At 39.1% G+C, this 20275-nt stretch overlaps 1 protein-coding gene across 1 annotated transcript in view; it reads left to right on the top strand.

Annotated features, from left to right (window-relative positions):
- LOC142140742 (ornithine decarboxylase-like) overlaps nt 1-14724 on the top strand; it is a 41355-nt gene extending 26631 nt beyond the window's left edge. The window contains exons 6-9 of the mRNA XM_075198583.1: nt 7540-7705; nt 9945-10092; nt 12519-12637; nt 14374-14724. Coding sequence (XP_075054684.1) covers nt 7540-7705; nt 9945-10092; nt 12519-12637; nt 14374-14619 — 679 coding nt within the window. The 3' untranslated portion in view covers nt 14620-14724. The remainder of the gene's footprint in view (nt 1-7539; nt 7706-9944; nt 10093-12518; nt 12638-14373) is intronic.
- The last annotated feature ends 5551 nt before the right edge of the window (nt 14725-20275 follow it).

The following is a 20275-nucleotide window of genomic DNA, read 5'->3' as shown; positions in this document are numbered from 1 at the left end:
GGGCAAGACCATCAAATATGAAGAAAAGACTCCACCCCAACACATCCCCTCCAAAATTGCTCAGAGGCCATACTATAGATCCTTTTCAATCAGGTATGAATCAGATCAGATATCACCTAAAGTATATTTTATAGGCATTCTCCTTTACCAGAGAAGAAATAGAGATTTTGGAGACCCTTTCTCTCACTGTGGACCAGGTGTCCTCCTCTGGTGGTCTACCGAAATCAACTTCTCATTTATGCTCATGTACAGGGGTACAGAAGTCTGTTTAGAGGAGATGAGGAGATTATAAAAGATTGAGATAATGCACTTCTGAAGAAGGTTGTGAATGCAGAGAGACTCGAGTGGATTTAGAGATCTCACAATATTGGGCTTAGAAAGGGAAATGACAAAGTACTTCACCTGCAGGTATGCACATGGACTGATGGTCGAGAAATTAAATTTATCCTATAAGGTTACCCGCGGATTGCATTGGACAAAACTAAGACACTCCAACTAACCTGATACTTCTCTCCTGCCAGGGTAGAAAGCGAGAGAGACATTACCATGAAGAGAAATCAGGGTTGTCCCAGAAGGGACTGAAATGGTCTCAAGATGAAATTTACTGTGATCCCAGATTTGACAGGTAAAAGGGTAACTGGATGCAATCTCACCAAAAGAAGGCCTACCATCAGCCATAACACAAAAAGGGCAATTTACAGAAGAAGGTGTCCAGAGCTATTCATCTCAGACCACGGCCACATGCAAACAATGCTACAGCCTGGCTCTGGTGAGTAGCAAGGTAATAAAGGCAAACATTTGGAAAGCCCCTGCCTCCATTAAAGGTAGCTCTGCGCAGAGTAGACAAACTGGTGCGCATGGGGGTTTTTTCTACACAAATTCGGAGAACCAGCAGTGTAATTGAATTAGAGTAGACCTAGGTACCTTCACTGGAGTGTCTGGAAGAGATACATCAGGCGAGGCAGGACATTCATCTTAAGAAAGACAATCCTGCCCAACCAGAAGGTAATTCATTTTTGCCATCTGAGCAGATCCAACTTAATTAGTTTGACAATTCAGTAAAAAATGCCGTGCCAGACATAGAATCATAGATGACAAGAGAACTTGATTGTAGTACAACATAGAATACTGCATCATAGACAGCCGAGTAGAATAGTACTTGAGCCAATCAACATGAGCACAGGTGTAGCAGACAACTCACGAATAGTTCAGTGTGCAGATGAACAACAACACGTAACTTCAGCTTGTAGATGAACCACGAACTGGCATACAGCGGAGCCGATGGAGATCAATGATGACAGGTAACTTCGGCAACCGATAGTATCCAGAAGATAGACAAACGATCAGATATGCAGCAAGAACCCACGGCAGTGTGAGTAACACGAAGATCAGGCAATGAGTCCATGATTACCGGAGCTTGAAATAGTCCTCTAGAACCAATAGGCTTCAGAAGGAGGTCCCAATCAATGTAACAAACACCTGTGGACTGGTAGAGACTCTGAAGCGAAAGCAAGCACCAACATAGTTCTTAAAGGGCAAGTCACGACGCCAGCACCTAACTATGGGACCGGTGTGTGACACCCTGACCTAAATCCTCAGAAGAAAGCTGCCACCAAATACAAATCTCTTGAAGGTTTCTTTCATAAACAGCCAACTGATGCAATCAAATGTTTTCTCTGCGTCCAGAGAAAGCACCAGGGTTGGGGACTTATTATAGTTAATACAGTGAACAGGGCTAATTTGTCCGGTGTTATTCAGGCTTGTCTACTCAGTATAAAGCCTCCTTGGTCATCGCGGTTCAATTGGGGCAGCACTATGTTAAGGCGTTCCGCAAGTATCTTCACATAGATCTTGTAGTCCATGTTCAAGAGTGAAATAGGTCTGTAATGTGCATAGTCTTTGCCCTCTTTCGGAATAAAATTGCTCCGAGCTTCGAGAGCCTCTTTTGAAAAGGAACAAACACTGTTGAACACATCAGCAAGATAAGGAGAGAGCAGCGAGTTAAATGTTTTAAAATATGTGGCTGTGAAGCAATCAGGGCCTGGCGATTTATTAGATTTTCAGTTTTTAATAACATCAGAGATTTCTTGAGTGGGCAAGTCCGCATCCAGCACCTCGCATGTACTAGGAAAGAGTCTGGGTAAATTACACTAGGAGAGGAAGTCTCGAGATGACTCCGAAGAAGGGGAGTGGTCCATCTTTTGTGAGATGTTATAGAGACTACTGTGAATTTGTCTGAACTCTGTAATGTAATTAGGGTCATGTGTAACTTTACCAGAAAGGGATTTAATACGAAGGACATTGCTCTGGGATAATATTGACCTCAGCCTGGAAGATTGTAACCTGTCTGCTTAGTCACCTTATTCATAGAAGGTTTGGTTTAAATGCTAGAGAGTTCTCTGCTTTAGTGGAAATCAGGAGATTTAGCTCACCTTTTTGCTGCCCCAAGTTTTTTATAGTCCTCTGGTAACCCACGGTGGCTAAGTGGTTAGCACTTCTGCCTTATAGCACTGGGGTCATGAGTTCAATTCCCAACCAAGGCCTTATCTGTGAGGAGTTTGTATGTTCTCCCTGTGTTTGCGTGGGTTTCCTCCAGGTGCTCCCGTTTCCTCTCACACTCCAAAAACATACTGGTAGGTTAATTGGCTGCTAACAAATTGATCCTTGTGTGTGTGTGTGTGTGTTAGGGAATTTAGACTGTAAGCCCTATGGGGCAAGGACTGATGTGAGTGATATAAAATATAGTGAGTAGATCTGGCACTAAAAAATGGAATTAAGCGTGTAGCAAAATCTTTAATCCCTGTCCACAGATCGGGTAGCCGGTTGGTAACACCACAGACTTGATTACTTGGGAAAGAGTCCAAACAGCTCAGCGTGTGTATTTCCTCTCTGTCACCGCCTCCTACTGACGCGTTTCAATTAAGGAAATCTTTATCAAGGCAATGCAGTGACAATCCACAAGACGGTCTTTAAATCACTCCTATCCAATCACATGGTTCCATATTACCATATAGTTGACACGGTAACCCGTACGGGCTTGAGCTTATCATAAAGAAGTGTGAAGGTCTAATAAACATTTATTTGTGGCAGTCCAGAAAGTTAAAACTAACCCTTTTAATATAATCTAAAATACAGACAGACACATTCTTATAGAAGCTCAGCAAAACTGTGACAACTACATACAGCCTTCCATTATTACACATTGGCAATTTTCATATACATTGACAAGAGCAATAACACAGTAAGTATGTAACACACTCCCCTTCTTTCACGGGGGTATTTGTTTTACAAATGGATATAATAATGGGAAAGAATAAAATCCCAAACAGGACAAAAATGCGGAACCTAGAGATATTGTCCAACAATCCTTATGTCTTCAATGCACTACAATGGATTACTGCAATCAACAATAAAAGGGTTATAAAAACCACTTGATATCGAAATCTGAATTTAGACCACTGGGTGCTAATATCCCCATGGAATAGATCAGATTCATTTCTGTTTTAGCTGGTTCCATTTTTGATTCTTTCTTTCTCCAATCTCCCCAAACTTTTTTTATACCACTAAAATATCTTATAAATGAAATATTGCATGTATGTTCACTTTTACAATGTAAAGATAGATAATGTAACTCATATCCTTTCTTGATGTTTCTGACATGTTCTGCCCAAAGTTTCTTTGCTTACATCCCGTTCTTCCAATATACTGTTTACCACACTCACATTCAACCAAATAAATGCAATTTTTAGTATTGCATGTAATGAAATCCTCGATCTTATATACTAAACCTGTTGTATTGGATTTAATTTCCACCCATTTAGTGGTTTTGGATTTCACATTTTTACATGCAATACACGAACCGCAGTGAGGTATCCCAGTCATTTAACGCGTTTCATCACCTGCCTGGTGATTTCTTCAGAGAAAGTCCCTAAAAACCCTTGGATTTATTTAATGCCTTTTGTGGTTTGGAGATTGCACTTTTCACCAAAATGTCTTTTAATGTTGATGCTTTTCTGTATATAAAGCGTGGACGTTCTGGTATCACCTCTTCCAATTCTAAATCCTTTCTTAGAATAGACCAATGTTTTCTTACTATTTGTTCCACACTTCTATAATTGGAGTTATATTTGGTAATAAATGGTATACCTAATTATTTTTCTGAACGGTCAATCAAACTATTTTTATTCAGTTTTGGCAAAAGAAGGCTCTCCCTTTCCATATTCTGAACTTTTTCTAATAGCATATTCTAACTGGTTATTTTCATATCCTTTTTCAATAAATTGTTTTTGAAGGTTTTGGGCTTGTTGTTTATAAACTTCAACTTGTGTGCAATTATGCCTCATCCTCTGGAACTGTCCAATAGGGATATTTTCAAGCCACTTTTCATAGTGGTTGTTATTCATAGGGATAAATGAGTTGGAATCGGCTGGTTTATTAAAGTTTTCTGTAAATAATTCTTTATATATATATATATATATATATATATATATATATATATATATATATATATATATATATATATATATATATATATATATATATATAGTGTGTGTGTGTGTGTAGATCCAAAAAATGTATTTCTCATTTTCTAATATCAAAAGTTAGATGAATATTGTAGGAATTACTATTTAATTGATTAGAAAAATCCATTAAAGAGGATTGATCTCTTCGCCAAATGAAAAAGATATTGTCTATAAAGCGATACCAGGAAACCAGACTCGCCCCCACCATGGGGTTATTCCTGATGTTATTTTCCTCCCACTACCCCATGGACATGGGGTAGTGGGAGGAAACAGGGGGGCAAATCTGGTTCCCATGGCTGTTCCTCTTAATTGTAAATAAAAATCACCGAAATACCAAAAAAAAGTTATTGGTTAATATAAATAATATTCCTTCCAGGATCAAGTCTTTTTGTCCTCCCTCCATTTCAGATTGATTTAAATAATGTTAAACAGCTTCTATACCTTGATTAATGACCGTATAAAGAGAGCTGACGTCAGCTGTCACCAACGTATAGCCTTCCTGCCATGTTATATGCTTTAATTTATTTAATAAATCCATTGTATCTCTCAAATATGGAATGGACTTCATAAACATCTGGAGGTGATAATCTATATATTGAGATAAATTAGAGGTAATAGATTCCGTTCCGGCCACAATAGGTCTGCCTGGTGGATGTAAAGCATCTTTATGGATTTTGGGGAGAGTATAAAAGACCGGAATAGATGGATTAGGGACAATTATGTAGTCTTTAATTTCCTTCAATATAACTCCTTTCTTCATGTATTGATCTAACCAAATATGGAGTTTCTCAGATATCTGTAAAGATGGATCTGCTTTTAGGCCCTTGCAAAACGTGGGAAAAAAGGTTGATTTGGATTTAAATACACTCATTTCTTTTTACAATGATGTATCTTTAACATTTCTTTCAAAGATCTTTTTTAGAGCTATTTTTCTCACAAAGTTTTGGAGATCCACAAATATATTAAAACTGTCGGGTTTACTGGAAGGTGCAAATTTAAGACCTCTTTGCGATATATTTTCCTCTTCTTTAGATAACTGATGATTATTCAGGTTATAAGTTTTAACTCCTTCTTTGGATAGTTCCTGACATTTTACCGATTCTACCCTTTTCTTTTTGGGATTCCTTATCTTTTTTACCTAGACCTTAATATTTTTCTCCTCTTTCTTTTATGTTTGTTCATTAATCGGATTTTCCTAAAAAAAAAGTTTCTGCTGATCCCAATTTCTTTACCCATCTCTCCTGTCTTTCACAGGAGTAAATTTTTCCGATCATATAGATATTTTCTTTTTCCATAATTACTGACCTCTTGTAATTTATTATCGTTTTGATTATTATTTCGATCAATTGAAAATTCAGAATTGAAATTCTGCTTGGCTTCATATATTCTTCCCTGTATTTATTCTCTAATGGATTTCTCTTCCCTATGTTTACCTCCTGATTTTACAGGGAGTTGGGGTATGTGTTCCTTCTGTAGATCTTATTTATCTGTCCAATAATTTTTCTGTTTTTTTCCTGTATATTTTTCTCTTGTTTCTTCATATATTTATAATAGCTGAGTTCTCTGTACAGCGCTGCGGAATTAGTGGCGCTATATAAATAAATGGTGATTATAGTCTGGCTAACATGTAGGCAGCATCTAGCAATGTTATATAACTGTTCTCCATAGATGTTTTAAATAAGGATATCTCTGTTCCATAAAATGAAAGGCATCTGCAGTCCCTGCCCTTTGAAAATGTTAATGTGTCACGCTTTCATTTCCAACAAACATTTCAAACGTAGATTTACCTTACGTAAAATGTGAAAATATTCAACTATTCACAATAGATTTATTTCCTGTGTTCTTCATAATCATCTTCAATAAGCTTATAATCGGGCAAAGAGTGATGTTAATGAGCACATATTCTCTGTACAGCGCTGTGTAAAATGAATATCACTACAGAAATATATTACATTATATAAAGCCTTCCCCATGTGAACATTTGCGTTTCATCAATTAGCACAATTTAACAAATAGTAAGAGTTAACATTACCCAACTGGTGTAATTTTCTTTTTGGGAAATTAATATTAATAGGTCCCTATTAAACCTCCCAGCAATTGTATATCAAAGATCAGGACAAGATCATGTCCATCTGCTCATGCCCCGCCCATGATTTTTTGACACTTTCAAAATGATCTGGCCCCACCCCGTTTTACCATGGGAGTTCGGGACTGTCCAGCTAAAATCCTCTATGGCTATTCAAACTCTTTAGATTAGAAGAGTAAATATCAATTTTTTGGAGCTTCCCCCTTGCCTATTCTACCAATATACAGTATATGGCTCTCTATAGAAACAAATTGTTGATCTAAAAGGACATATTTCAAATATTCATTTATAAATGGTGACAAATCACATGCCCAAGGCTTCTAACGAGCTGCACCTAATTTACAGAAAGGCCTACATCACCCATCATTTTCCTCATACCTTAATTGAGCTACAAAGTGGTGTACATATTTTTTATACTTACATGTGTAAACAAGGTGTAAAGGTTTCTATGTTGCACATAGCTAAAAGATAATTTCTGCTAAGTTAACAATTTAGCTTTAGATTGTAAGCTCTCATGGGCAGGGAGCTCTTCTCTCCTGTTCCTCCTCTTTTCATTACCTATCACTTCTGCGCACCAGGTACATTTTGCACTTGCTCCATGGGGTCTCTGCCCTTGAACCCACTCCTCCACTGGAGCCTCTATCCGTAGCTCCGATATGCTCATGGGCACAGGTTTCATTGAATAGACACCTTGCACCACATTGCCCATTTAGGCTTTTATTAGCTGTGTTGAGATTTGTATTGTTATTTGTTTACTGTATTGTCCTATAATACCATGTACTGTTTTGTAGTTTGCCCTCTGCACAACTCTGCGGACCATTTGTGGTGTCCTATATATAAAGGATAATACTAATTGGTCCAGAGCTATTTAGGCAATGAAAGAAAAGTGCGTGTCTCACTACCTTCAGTTGTATATTCATCTTTCTGCAGTTTCCATATTGGTTCTGGCTCCAGTAACCCCCAGAGTTTTCATCAGTGTATTGGGGATGCCAGACGTCTGTTTGACATTGGAAACGCATTGGGGCACAAGATGAAAGTCTTGGATATTGGAGGTGGGTTTCCTGGTAATCCTGATTTCCGACCCAGATTTGAGGAGGTAAGATTAAAAGATATTGATCAATGTAAATTGGTAGATATGAAAAGAGAACAATAAGGCTTATTTATTTGAAGATGTACAGTTACTTGTTTTTTGTGGAATCTTTAGAAAACACATTTGTGCATTTTTAAGGTCTGCACTGATCTATACTCAATTGGTCCAAAACGGTTCTTAGGCTGGGTGCACATTACAGAAAAGCTCTCCCATTGTGTTTTATCAACAACTGAAAAAAAAAATTACCCATCAGCATGGCGATACACATATCGTACATATAGTACACTCTATATATGGTTTACAAGACTTGCCTTCAGATCTGTGCTCTTCATCTGTCATAACCATCGGCTGAAATGATTGTCACTCTGCACATCCAGTGGAGATCTGTGGACATCATTGGTCAAGAGTACATACAAATTGCAGAATTGGAACGAGATCATTCCATCACTGAATTAGATACTTAGTTTGGTTTAAAAATCAAAATGAAACAATATAATGTGGTTTGGAATGATAATCTTTCAACATGTGATTGGCCCGATAATTGGCTGAAAACCCTGTAGTGTGTACCCAGCCTTGCTCCTCAGACAGATAGGCATTTTCTTTCATTTTAATAATTGTTAATTTAAAATTTTTAAGGTTGGTTTAAACATAATTTTGAGGTTTCCGTAGCGCAGGTTGTAGTAATCTGAGTAAATGAGAAGGCCACAACCTGTGACACAGAAACCTCAAGTACTACAAAGAAATGGGACCCAGAACTTCCTTCCTTTACCGTTACCATCACCCCACAATAGCACCGTTTCTACCAGCGCTGGTAGACCAAAACCCTCTACATAATTTTCCTTGAAAATTTGTAGATTTTCTTCAACTTATTTCCTACAAAGTGACAAAATAAAAGCAATATTCTATACTAATTTTAAATGTACAAAATCAATAAATATATCTGACTTGTGGCACTTTTGTCAAGAATTCCTTCATCCCCTATTCTAGACTACAGGCACCTACGAATCATGAACATCATCAGCTATTATATAGCGCTACTAATTCCGCAGTGCTGTACAGAGAACTCACTCACATCAGTCCCTGCCCCATTGGAGCTTACAGTCTAAATTCCCTAACATACACACACAGACAGAGAGAGAATAGGGTCAATTTGATAGCTGCCAATTAACCTACTAGTATGTTTTTGGAATGTGGGAGGAAACCAGAGCACCCAGAGGAAACCAAAGCAAACACTGGGAGTACATACAAACTCCACACGGATAAGGCCATGGACATTTATTATTGACGGCGTGGTCTGCTAAAGCTTTTCTTAGCTTTACTATCAAAATATATTTCTGTATATCAACCAATATTTAAGAAGTAGGGTTAGGATGAAAGTACCACTTTAAACATTAAAAGACTGAACACAATTAGTACATTAGTTCATTGGGAGCTTCATGGATTCCATTTATATGGGCTGCACACAATCCTCAGATCACCATGTGCTATGCCAAAAGTCACCTGGAGTGCAGCAAATCACACAGCATTGGACTCGAGGGCATTGGTAATGGGTTATCTGGAGTGATGAATCACATTTCACCATCTGGAAGACAGATGAACATTGGTTTGGCAGATTGCAGGCAAACACTTCCTGCACTAATGCCTTCTGCCAACTGTAATGTTTGGTGGAGGAGGAATAATGGTCTGGTGCTGATTTTCATGATTTGGCCTCGGCCCCTTAGTGCCAGTGAAGATACATTTGCAGTGACATTCTAGCGAATTATATGCTTCTAACTTTGTGTTAACAGTAAGTAGAAGGCACTTTCCTGTCTTAGCATGACCATGCCCCCATCCACAAAGTGAGGTCCATCAAAAAGTAGGTTCACAAGTTTAGTGTGGAAGAACTTGACCGGGCTGCACAGAGCCCAAACTTCAACCCCGTTGAACAACTTTAGAATTATTTGCAAAGCTTGCAGTGAGCCAAGCCTTATCACCCAAAATCAGTGGCCAACATCTAGTGGCTGAATGGGTGCAAACCTCTGCAGCCAAGTTCCAAGATCTAGTTGAAAGGCTTTCAAAAGATTAGAGGCTGTTATAGCAGCTAAGGGAGGAATGGAATGGTTTTGAAATGATATGTTCAACAAGCACATATGGATGTGATGTTCTGATGTCGACAAACCTTTGGCCATGTAGTGTATATAGGTATAACATATGTTCCCAGCTCAGAAGCTCATGGTTGAGATCATATTTCCTTTTCTATTCCCAGTTTACTGCTGTGATTGTTGAATCATTGGATCAGTACTTCCCCAGTAAGGAGGATGTAGAAATCATTGCAGAGCCCGGGAGATATTATGTGTGCTCTGCTTTTACTCTTGCCACCAATATAATCACAAAGAAAGAGGATTATGGGAAAGGTCAGTAAGTATAATTACTGTGTGTGTGTGTATATATAGGGGGCATTCACTCAAGTTATACTTTCACCATTCACCTGAAACTCACTTTGATGGGATTTGTCTACTCTTTGCTTGAGTTTAATGATTTCCATGGAACTACTACCATTTCTGGTACTAACAGTTACTCATATCCTCTGTGGAAAGCCTACATAATGATCTATGAAATCTACACTACCAGAAGTAACCATCGGCTCCTGTTTGGGAGTTTGACACAATCATGTAATAAAGCCAACTCTTCTATATAGCAATGGACCAGACTTTGACACCAAGAGGTCCTTAGGGGTGACAAGTGTTAAAAAGGCAAGGCTAAAAAGTAGAAAATCCCTTTAATGTTGAACTCACATAGTAATTATGAGTGGGTTTTTAATGTAGGTTTTAACAATTTTTGATTTAATAAAAAATTACAAATTAATGCACTTCCAACATGAAAGTAAATTAAGAAATGTGTTTGCAATTAATTCAGAAAACAATTTATGAACATTTTTTTAAAAGTTCACTAAGGGCTTCTTTCACCATAATTATATAGATGTGGATCTCTTGATTTTACAATAACACATTTTATAATTTCCATTAAAAATACAAATTGGTATCAATAACCCTTTTATTTTTTTAACTTTTTTTTTACCATCCCAATATGAATATCATGCTGGTGTGATTTTAAGAAGAATGTTAACAATTCCACCTGTAGTTTTGTAATTTTAATTTTATTGCTCATACACATATATTGAAATTCTAAAAAAAACAATGTAACTTACAAATAAAAAAGTACCAGCCATAATTATATTATTGATCAGAACATGGAGAACACATCCCACACAAGGGACAAAAAGCAAAGTAATTTAGGATTGTATATTTGGAAGTTTTCGATTGATGTTCAACTCCATATTCCCCACTGTTGTGGGATAGGATGAGCAGTCTATTATGCTTATTATGGTATTTATAGATCAATTTTATGTATGTCATGCAGGGTCATGTGTACACTTGTCGCTGTCCATAAGCAAATATGTCCAACATTCTCAACACCTCCTTAGTCCCTTTAACTATAAATTAATTTTAACTAGATAACACAGGTGGTTCGTGAAGACCAAGATGCTGAAAACTAGTAAATGTAACATTATTTATTTACTTAAAATTTTTTGCTGAATAGGTCTTACATAGGCACTGTGACCAGATTGCCTATATATATATTTTCCCACCATTCTCCAATGAGTTAATTAACCCCGAACCCCCATTCACCAATGACCACATTTACTTCCCTATCCTCCAATGAGCACATTTACCTCCCCCACCATTCTCCAGTGACTATATTTATTCTCATCCCCCCCTTCTCCAATGAATACATTTACCCCCACTCCCCCCATTCTCCACCAATGAGTACATTTACTCAGCAAGGAGTCCCCATTAGTATGTACTGCCACAATCTTTACACTTTTGCCTGCTTTGTGTGAAAAGATAACAATTTACTTAAAACGTATTCATTCATTGATTTTATACAAGAACTATGGCATTTGTGTTTCTTCCTCCAGCTCATTGTGTCACCTAGAGATTACACTGCCCACATTACACCCAACCCCACGCCAAGCAGTCGGTCACCAAATTAAATTACTGTGTCTCGTGATTCGATTCCATCTAGCAGTTTTCCATTCTCTCATTAAAACAAAATAACACAATTAAACAAAATTTTAAGTATTCCAGAACATACTTTAATAACAGTTGAAAAATAAAGTTTGGCATGGATCATGGTATAATGCCCCCGATACTTTGAAATAGAGGGATAATTACCCCACAGTTTGATTCCCTGAATAATACCACGTTCACACTGACCTAAAAACCTGGGATATTGCAGGGCGAGACTCGACAACTCTGTTCGTGGCTCAGTGTGAATGGAGATCCCTGCATCTACTCGGGTCTGATGAACCGGGGATTAGACCTGGGACTATTGCAGGGTTATTCCCGGGTCCATCCCAGGTAGCCGCCAGTGTGAATGGTGCGATCCGGGTTTGTCAACCCAGATCTCACAGAAAGGAGCTGATTGGGGGGATTAGGGATCTTTGTCAGCCAATCAAAGCTCCTCTTGTGATGACTCACACTTATTGTCAGAGCAAACCCGGCTTCAGTATGAGCGGCATGGACCCGGGAGTTTCCTGGGTCCAAGTTGCAGTGTGAACAGGTTCTGATCTGGGATGCTCTGTGACACGGCAATATTTCTGGTTCAAAACCCGGGATATCGCCGGGGCGACAGTGTGAACGTGGTATAAGAGCTGAGTTCTGCATAGTTGTGCTATTATTTGGTCATGAAACTACTCAGACACCTCTAATGTCCTTCAATTACACAATGTGTGATCCCATGTAATATGTAACCGCAACTAATGCTCTTCATCTTATAGGAGCTGATGGGAAGGACAAAAGAAAACTCTCCTATTATCTAAATGATGGGCTGTTTGGGTCATTTTTATACAATAACATATGCAGAGAAGATAAGAGCCTAAAACCAACAGTGGAAAAGGTAAGTGATCAGATTTATGCCTGATCAATGCAGGAAGAAACGAGAACAGCACACACACAAAGGAGTATTATAATTGTGCAAAATGTCGACTATGACATTTTAAAATGAAACAGATTATAACAATGTCACTATAGTACCATGTTTTTAAACCATTTAAATATTATTTTTTGTGTCCTTAACTGAGGGTTGTACCTTCCTCTCTGCTCTGGTCACAGTGCAGACAGGAATCCAGGAATGTCTTTTTCTCTTCCCCCCCCCCCCCCCCCTGATTGGGGCGATCATAATGTAAAATATCTGGGGGACGCTACATGGTGACCACACAGTGGTCCAGCCATCTTCTAGAATATGAGATTGTCCGATCTTCTACACTAACTACAGGGTCAGTTCAAGTAACTAACTGGGAACATCCCGGCTGTTAGACCAGTAATGAGCTAGACCTTCTGTTCATGCAGGTCATTAGAAATCCTAGTGCCAAACATTATTCCTGTGCTTATATTATTCTTATAAACACCTGGAATTAACTGTTGTAGGATAGGATAGGATGAGTACAGTTATAATTACTATGTGCTTGTGATATTTCTATGAATATGGTGTAGGACCATATATACAATTGATGCTGCCCATAAGTGAACATGTCCCACATTCTGCATCAGTCTATATATCTAAAAAAGTTTTTTTATATATTTTTAACTAGATAAAAGAGGGGAAAATAACTTGAAGACCAAGTTGCTGAAAATGAGTAAATGTATTTTTTGCTGCCCAGTGAATAGGTCTTATGTAGGCATGTGCCCAGTTTGCCTATCTGTTAAACGGGCCTTAATGTTATCAAGGTTGACTTTATGTAATCTAACAATTCAACATGTAAGAAACACAGGTCAGCTGTCATGGTTGGTGGAAAACACCATAAGCAGGGTTTGCATTGTAAGCTTGCGAGTAGGGCCCTCTCACCTCTCTGTATGTATGTATTACCCAACATTGTTTTATTACTGTTTGTTCCCAATTGTAAAGCACTACGGAATCTGCTGGCTCCATATAAATAAATGTTGATGATCAGGAAGATTAAGGAAAGAAATGTTGTTGTGGCCCCCATTCTCTCCCAAACTGATATAAAATAGCTCTAGATCTGGCTCTGTATAACTACCCACTCACTGCTGTATCATGATGTGAAATGCGTCATCACACAGCAATGAAAACCTGTGTCGTATCATCACACCCCACCCATAGATGCGCAATAAAACTATACACACCACTGTGCGTCTGTTGGTCGGCTGTACATGCGTATATTAAGTTGCCCTGACATTGTAGACCTTTCCTCTGTATCCCCCAGAAGCTAGGTCTACAAAATCGGAAGGTATGATTTATTGTGACTGGGGGAGGAGGGGGGTTTGAAAGATTTTATGGGATTTTTTTATGGATCCTTTAGGTCCTAATTGTGAATCTTTTTTGAAATCCATCACTACCCTGAGCCCCTAACAGCAATGGGGCTCTGATGTGCATAAAAGGGTTATTGCTTCAAGTCTTCGGTGTGTAGATTTATTCAAACAAATTATTGATTAAATTATTATATGGCAGTGGGCAAGCCGTCTGATTAGGAGAACCACCTGCTTTGAATGTGATTCAAACCTGTCACTATTGGATTTACCAATCTGCGTAACTTGCTGCCTAGAGAGAAGTTCCCAACTAAGCTAATAAGCCAATCTAATAAATATAACCGGTTTATAACTCTCTCCCTGCAGGACATCCTCCCTTCAGCAGAACGTTTCCCCAGTAAACTGTGGGGACCCAGCTGCACAGAAAAGGATATACTCTTTGAAGAAATTGATCTACCAGAGCTGGAAATGGGGGATTGGATCATATTCCAAAATATGGGAGCTTATCACATGACTCTGAGAACCATCTTTAATGGATTTCTTCCTCCGAATGTGCAGTACATTCTCAGCAAAGAAAATAGAAGATATTTGAGAAACTGTTGCACAAGTTGAGCGATATATCTCTCTAGGCTTTTCTCATTTTAAGTTTTCATATACAATTCTAACTGCAGAATATTTACTTTTTGTTGTATGTCGATTTTTACTGTGGTGGTGTTATCTGTCTTATTTATAATACTTTTATTTATAACATATACTGATTATATATTAAATAAACTCCTTTAATGTACTTATTATATTCCAAAATAAATTTTATTGAACATTGCTAACAGAGACATTATATATCTTATAACTGTGGCCAGTGGTCGAAGTGGTGGCAAGGTAATTTAAAAGTGGTAGAATGGCCTTGAGATCGACACCAACCAGGGTGCTATGTCTAGAATTTGTCTGTTGCCACTGTCCATCTAGTCTTCTTCTCCCCACCCTGCCCCATTGCCAATGTCCATCTTGTCCTCATCCTTCCCCCCCTGTTGCCAGTCTATCTTGTCCACTTCTCCCCCTGTTGTCACTGTACATGTTGTCATCCTCTCCACCAATGTGTATGTTGCCCATGTCATTTGTGGGGCTGCCAGGCACACAAATGCCCCTAGGACTTGGATAGCAGAGAGAGCTTGAACCTATATTAGGGCAAATTGAGGGCGGCAGGAGCAGAAGAGAAAAAGTTCTAGTCCTATTTTTGTTACTACCTTTCCTTATACCTCTGTTCTGGTCCTATCACCCTCAGCTTACCCTGCTGTAGTTCAATAGTTCAGTGACATCTGGAGCATCTGAGTACCGAAGCACAGTCATAAAGTGAAAATCAGCCACTATAGACCCAAGAGCACACTGAGACCATAACTCTGTTGTCCTGTTGTGATGTGGATGAGGCCCTTTCCTTTCCTCAGTTATGTGTTATTACTGTATCAGTTTTGTCTGATATCCATTGTGTTTGTGTGCTGTTTGTTTTTCATTTTAATTCTTCATACTGACCCTTGCCTGGCTGACTACCTGTTATGATTTTAATTCTTGCTATATGAATAAGCGGGTTGGACTCTATCCTGTGCTGTCTGACTCCTTCCAATTGGTTGCTATATCGGTCTTACTATGAACATAAATGATCCATCTCTGCATAATCTCCCAACCTACACATCCTGTGCAATGGGAAAAATCAAAATTTGGGAATGGCTGCCACAGCTTACTGGGACTAGTAGTTCCACACACTCGAAGTATTTTCTCATTTTAAGAGCCCTGATGCTGCTCATCACAGTGCTGAACAAATGCGTCATTTTACAGCAGGGAGAATCGCAGCGTTTTGGACCAAATTCTGCCCACTTAACTAGGAAGTGGGCAGTTGCGGGAGATTGCCACACTCTCCCGGGAGTCTGTGAGACTCACGCAAAATGCGGGAGTCTCCCGGACATTCCGGGAGAATTGGCAAGTATGAATTTACCGTAATAATGGTAATACATTTAGCACAGCACTATTCTTTGGGGAATTAAATTTCCCCCTATAAGTATTGAGATCAAAATTCGATTCTATGCATAGATGAAAATTTGTAATTAGGCACTGCAACGTGAATGGTTAATGAACAGCAATTGATCGTGCCTGCTAATTTGGAGTTTTTATACCATCAACCATCTGGATCTTATACGTCTTAATAACGTAATGAAGTTACTGTGAATAAAGTCAGCTGCACCGGCCAAGTTCTCGAGTGGAGACTCACCAGCAGCTCTCACCTGTGCGGGTGTGTCACTCATTTATCCGATAATCTGATAATGGTAAGAATGCAGATAGCAATAGTGTCCGGCGTTGGTGGAGATCACACTCCCATAGCTGGCCGGCTGTGGACTTTTACTTAACTTCCGAAAATTTAATGGTGCAAACAGACGTGCTGTCAGTGGTCAGTGGTGCAAATAGATCTCCTGATGACCAGGCTGGGTTTTGTCCCAATATGACAAGGGGACCCAGTGGCGCACGCAGGGGGGGTATTGTATTGTATACAGCACCGCCGTGGACGCTTCTTTGACAGCGCCATGGCTGCTGTATACTACAGTGCAGCCAAAACGGCGCTGCCGCGCATGCGCGGCGGGTCTCTAGATTTTTTTTTTTTCCGGGGGCGGAGGAAACCCCCCCCCTGACAAATCCTCCGTGCGCCCCTGGGACCCCATGCTGTGGGTCTCCATATAGTAGTTTAACTTGCCCAGCCTGGTGTTGGACGAGGTTTTTCGACATTCAGTCCCTGGGTATGTGTATAAAGTACTGCACGATAGAGAGTGCACAACATTGGTTTTGCATTTTCACCTTAAATGCACAGCCAGGAGCCTACTCCAGAGCAGAGGCGCAACAACTTGCCAAACAAGTTAACTACAATGCTGTTACCACAACAACTGCACTGTACTTTATAATTTATGAACCTCAAAATTTCCAAACCCACAATTGTTCTTGTGCACAAATGCACCTACAGTACTTGTCCGTCAAGTGCATTTGAAGGTGTGCATCGACTTAAAGGTCTTTAGAAATACCCTTCTATAGGTAACACACCTGGCCAGGAGTTGTGCTTTACTAGCTGTTGAAGTATTTTGTGGATTTAGGGCCTGATTTACGGTTGAATAGAAGTCCAACTCTTAGGCTTGAAATTTTGCTTTGTTTTGCTCTATATTGACTCGTCATCTTATGTCCTGAAGTAATCCAAGATGAATCCAATGGGACAAATACAAATCTGGGAATGGCTGCCCTAGCTTGCTGGAACTAGCAGTTCCACAGATTTAAATATTTTCTCCTTTTAAGAACCCCCCATGCTGCTCACCACACCGCTGATTTTCCTGGGGGGGAACATAGTTTTTGCAAGCCCAATTTCCCTAAGGAACTCAGCCTCCTGTTGACCAGGTTGTTTCATCCCACTATGACAAGGGGACCCCATGCTGCAGGTCTCCCTGTAGTAGTGTGATGAGCCCAGCCTGGCATAGCCTGGTGTTGGACGAGGTTTCTCCTCATACTGTTTTTTCCCCCCAGGTGAGCTGTAACCTGCCCAGACTAAGACCTTTGGTACCGGTTTTAATTTGAGAGTTTGAGCGTTGTTTGCTATTGTTTTGGTTTTTTTTATTTAAAAAATCTGTTTCCTTTTTTTTTTTTTTTTTTGGAGATTTGAGAAATGCCCGTCTTTGTCAAAGCAGTGTTTCTTTAAGTGCCCCTTTTCTTACTCCAGTTTTCCTCCCAAACGGCATCTTTAAATCCCTCCAAGTTATTTCTCTCATTTTTTACCACTCTGTTCCTTATCTTATTCCCCCTTCTGTGCTCTTCCTACACAGTTTATACTGTTCTCTTCTGTCTTCTCCTCTAAGTGCTGAACTACAGATCCATTTCTATTTGCAGTTTCCCAGCTCTCTCACTCTTTTCCCTTTATTATTCTCTCTCCCTCTCTGCTCCTCTATACTACACTGTCTCTCCCTTATCTTCGCTCTTACTTGCTCCTCTCCTTCAAGTTTGTTCCTCTCCTGTCATTTCTCCCCTCCTGTCACTGCATTGTCCTCCCTCCTCTCTAAATCTCCTCTTTAAAGGCTGCTTTCATGGATTAAGATTACGGTTGTGAACATAGATAACTTAGTTATTTATAAGGGTTAACCCATCACATAATTGTGGGGTATAAGGCCTGATTTATAACTACAGTGTAAATATGGCATATTGAATTCATTGATAAGTTGAACTACTAAAGTGTAAAATGTGAAGATAAAATCCGTTGTATGCGTATTTGATGGCTCTGTACATTCCCGTGTGAGAAGATAGGAGTGTCACCTATGAGAGCTTCAAAGAGCCCCTGCTGTGAGTTATATCCTGGCCTGGTATTGAGTTTTGACACCTGAATAGACTTTTAGGAACGAGTCAGCATGGTGTTTAACTCAAAGTGCCCATGTTCTGACTTGGCTATAAGTGATAGACAAAAATAATTCAGTTTTAAAATATGCCACTTAAAATCAATAAAAGTAGTAATCGACCACCTATTCCTCAATAACATGATGAAGGGTAGCTCATATGTCAAATTAAGAATTCTACCCCACAGAACTTAAGAAAATGAGTGTAATCTCTACAAATGCACTGTATTTAGGCGTGTTTGGTATCAAAAGATGGACAAATTCATAGGGGATTTATTGATAATAAAATTGGGTATGTGTGACGCTCCACAGAAAAGTTAGGTCACATAGTAGAATTGGGTAGTAAATCGGACAACATGCAAATGGTGATTGAAAAACCCAGTAGGTGGGAAGGTGTAAAGGTGTCTTTAAAAAGTTGAGGCCAGTTGCAACAAGTTGTCAGTTTTTGGGGAAATCAATCCACATTTATAAGCTGTCCATCTTCCTAGCCAATTTCCCATGCCACGTATTTTACAACTTATGTAAGTTATACTCTGAATGTAACCCTTTTTATAATAAACTCTTTTGCTTGTAATATCAGTTGTTTTTCTTTATATCTGAATGCCCTGTACTTTTGTATATTAAATCTATAATTTAATATGTGGCATCCTTGATACTCTAACGAATCCATTAGCCTGTTAAGAAGAATATAGCTCAACCAAGTTAACACTTTGAGTGTCGGTGTGATTTGTTGATACATTTGACTAACAAGCCTAGTGTGTGCTTGCATTTACATTTGTGTAACAGTCTGGAGGTATAAAGTTAACCATTTGTTATACTGGTATGGGTCTTGTTAGCCTGTGGGTTGTTAGAACCCTTATGTGCCAGTGTGGGACAGTATATTGGGGTCCTATTGCCCGTATTCAATAGGTGGTGGCAAACCTGAAGTGTTTGGGGAGTGTGAGCGCTGTTTGGGGGTGATTCAATATGTCTATAAACCGTGTGATAGGTAGAGAGAGACTGCGGGCTGGAATCGTGTGTAACCTCATACAGCAAACGCCCAAAGTCACAGCAGCTGGAAACGTGTTTGTGACAATTACCTACAGACTACTTCAGGAAATATTCTCATTCGATTTAGCTGTTTAATGAGCATTACATAGCATAAAAATAGAAAATCCAGCACTATGACATCTTCTAGTAGAAAAACATACTGCATTTAAAAAAAAAAAAAAAAAGACGACTAGAAATCTCAGCAACACAATGCGATTTGTTTCCATAGATCATTAAAGTAATGACAATGGGACACTCCAGGGGGTCCATCCAATTCAGTGCGATACACAGCTGATAAATCACCACAAAGTTCGGTTGGGTCTACAGTACCCATCATAGCAGATTTTCCAGCGCACCTCTGTGGGATATGATAAAGATATTCCATTTTCTAATATATGATCTCCAGAGTCAGCCATGCTTGAAGGGAACAAAAGTAAGTTCTAATCCCCACCTCATATAGCATGAAGCATGTAAAAACTGGTTGCATTTGCATATCAAATGCTGGGAGCAACTTCCTGTGGAAGGTTGACTCCACACAGAAGAACACAAGGAAAAGAAGATCTTTTTTCTCTACTCCCACAATAGGACACACAGCTCCCAGCTGACAAACCGTAAGTTGAATGGAATGGAGGTTTATGTGTGTGTGTGTGTGTGTGAGAGGTGGCCTGGAAGACCATTTATATTAGGGTTTGGCTAGTATGTGAAAATGGATTATAATGTAACTGCATGTCTTGTAATAGAGTTGCAATGTTGTGAATAGAGTTTAAGACAATGTGATGTTTCGAATGAGAATTGTAGTTTTTGATAATGGAGATTGTATAATTAATATATGT

This window comes from Mixophyes fleayi, chromosome 2 (assembly GCF_038048845.1).
Source record: "Mixophyes fleayi isolate aMixFle1 chromosome 2, aMixFle1.hap1, whole genome shotgun sequence".
NCBI classification, from domain to species: Eukaryota; Metazoa; Chordata; class Amphibia; order Anura; family Limnodynastidae; genus Mixophyes; species Mixophyes fleayi.
This window is presented reverse-complemented; position numbering and strand designations above follow the sequence as displayed.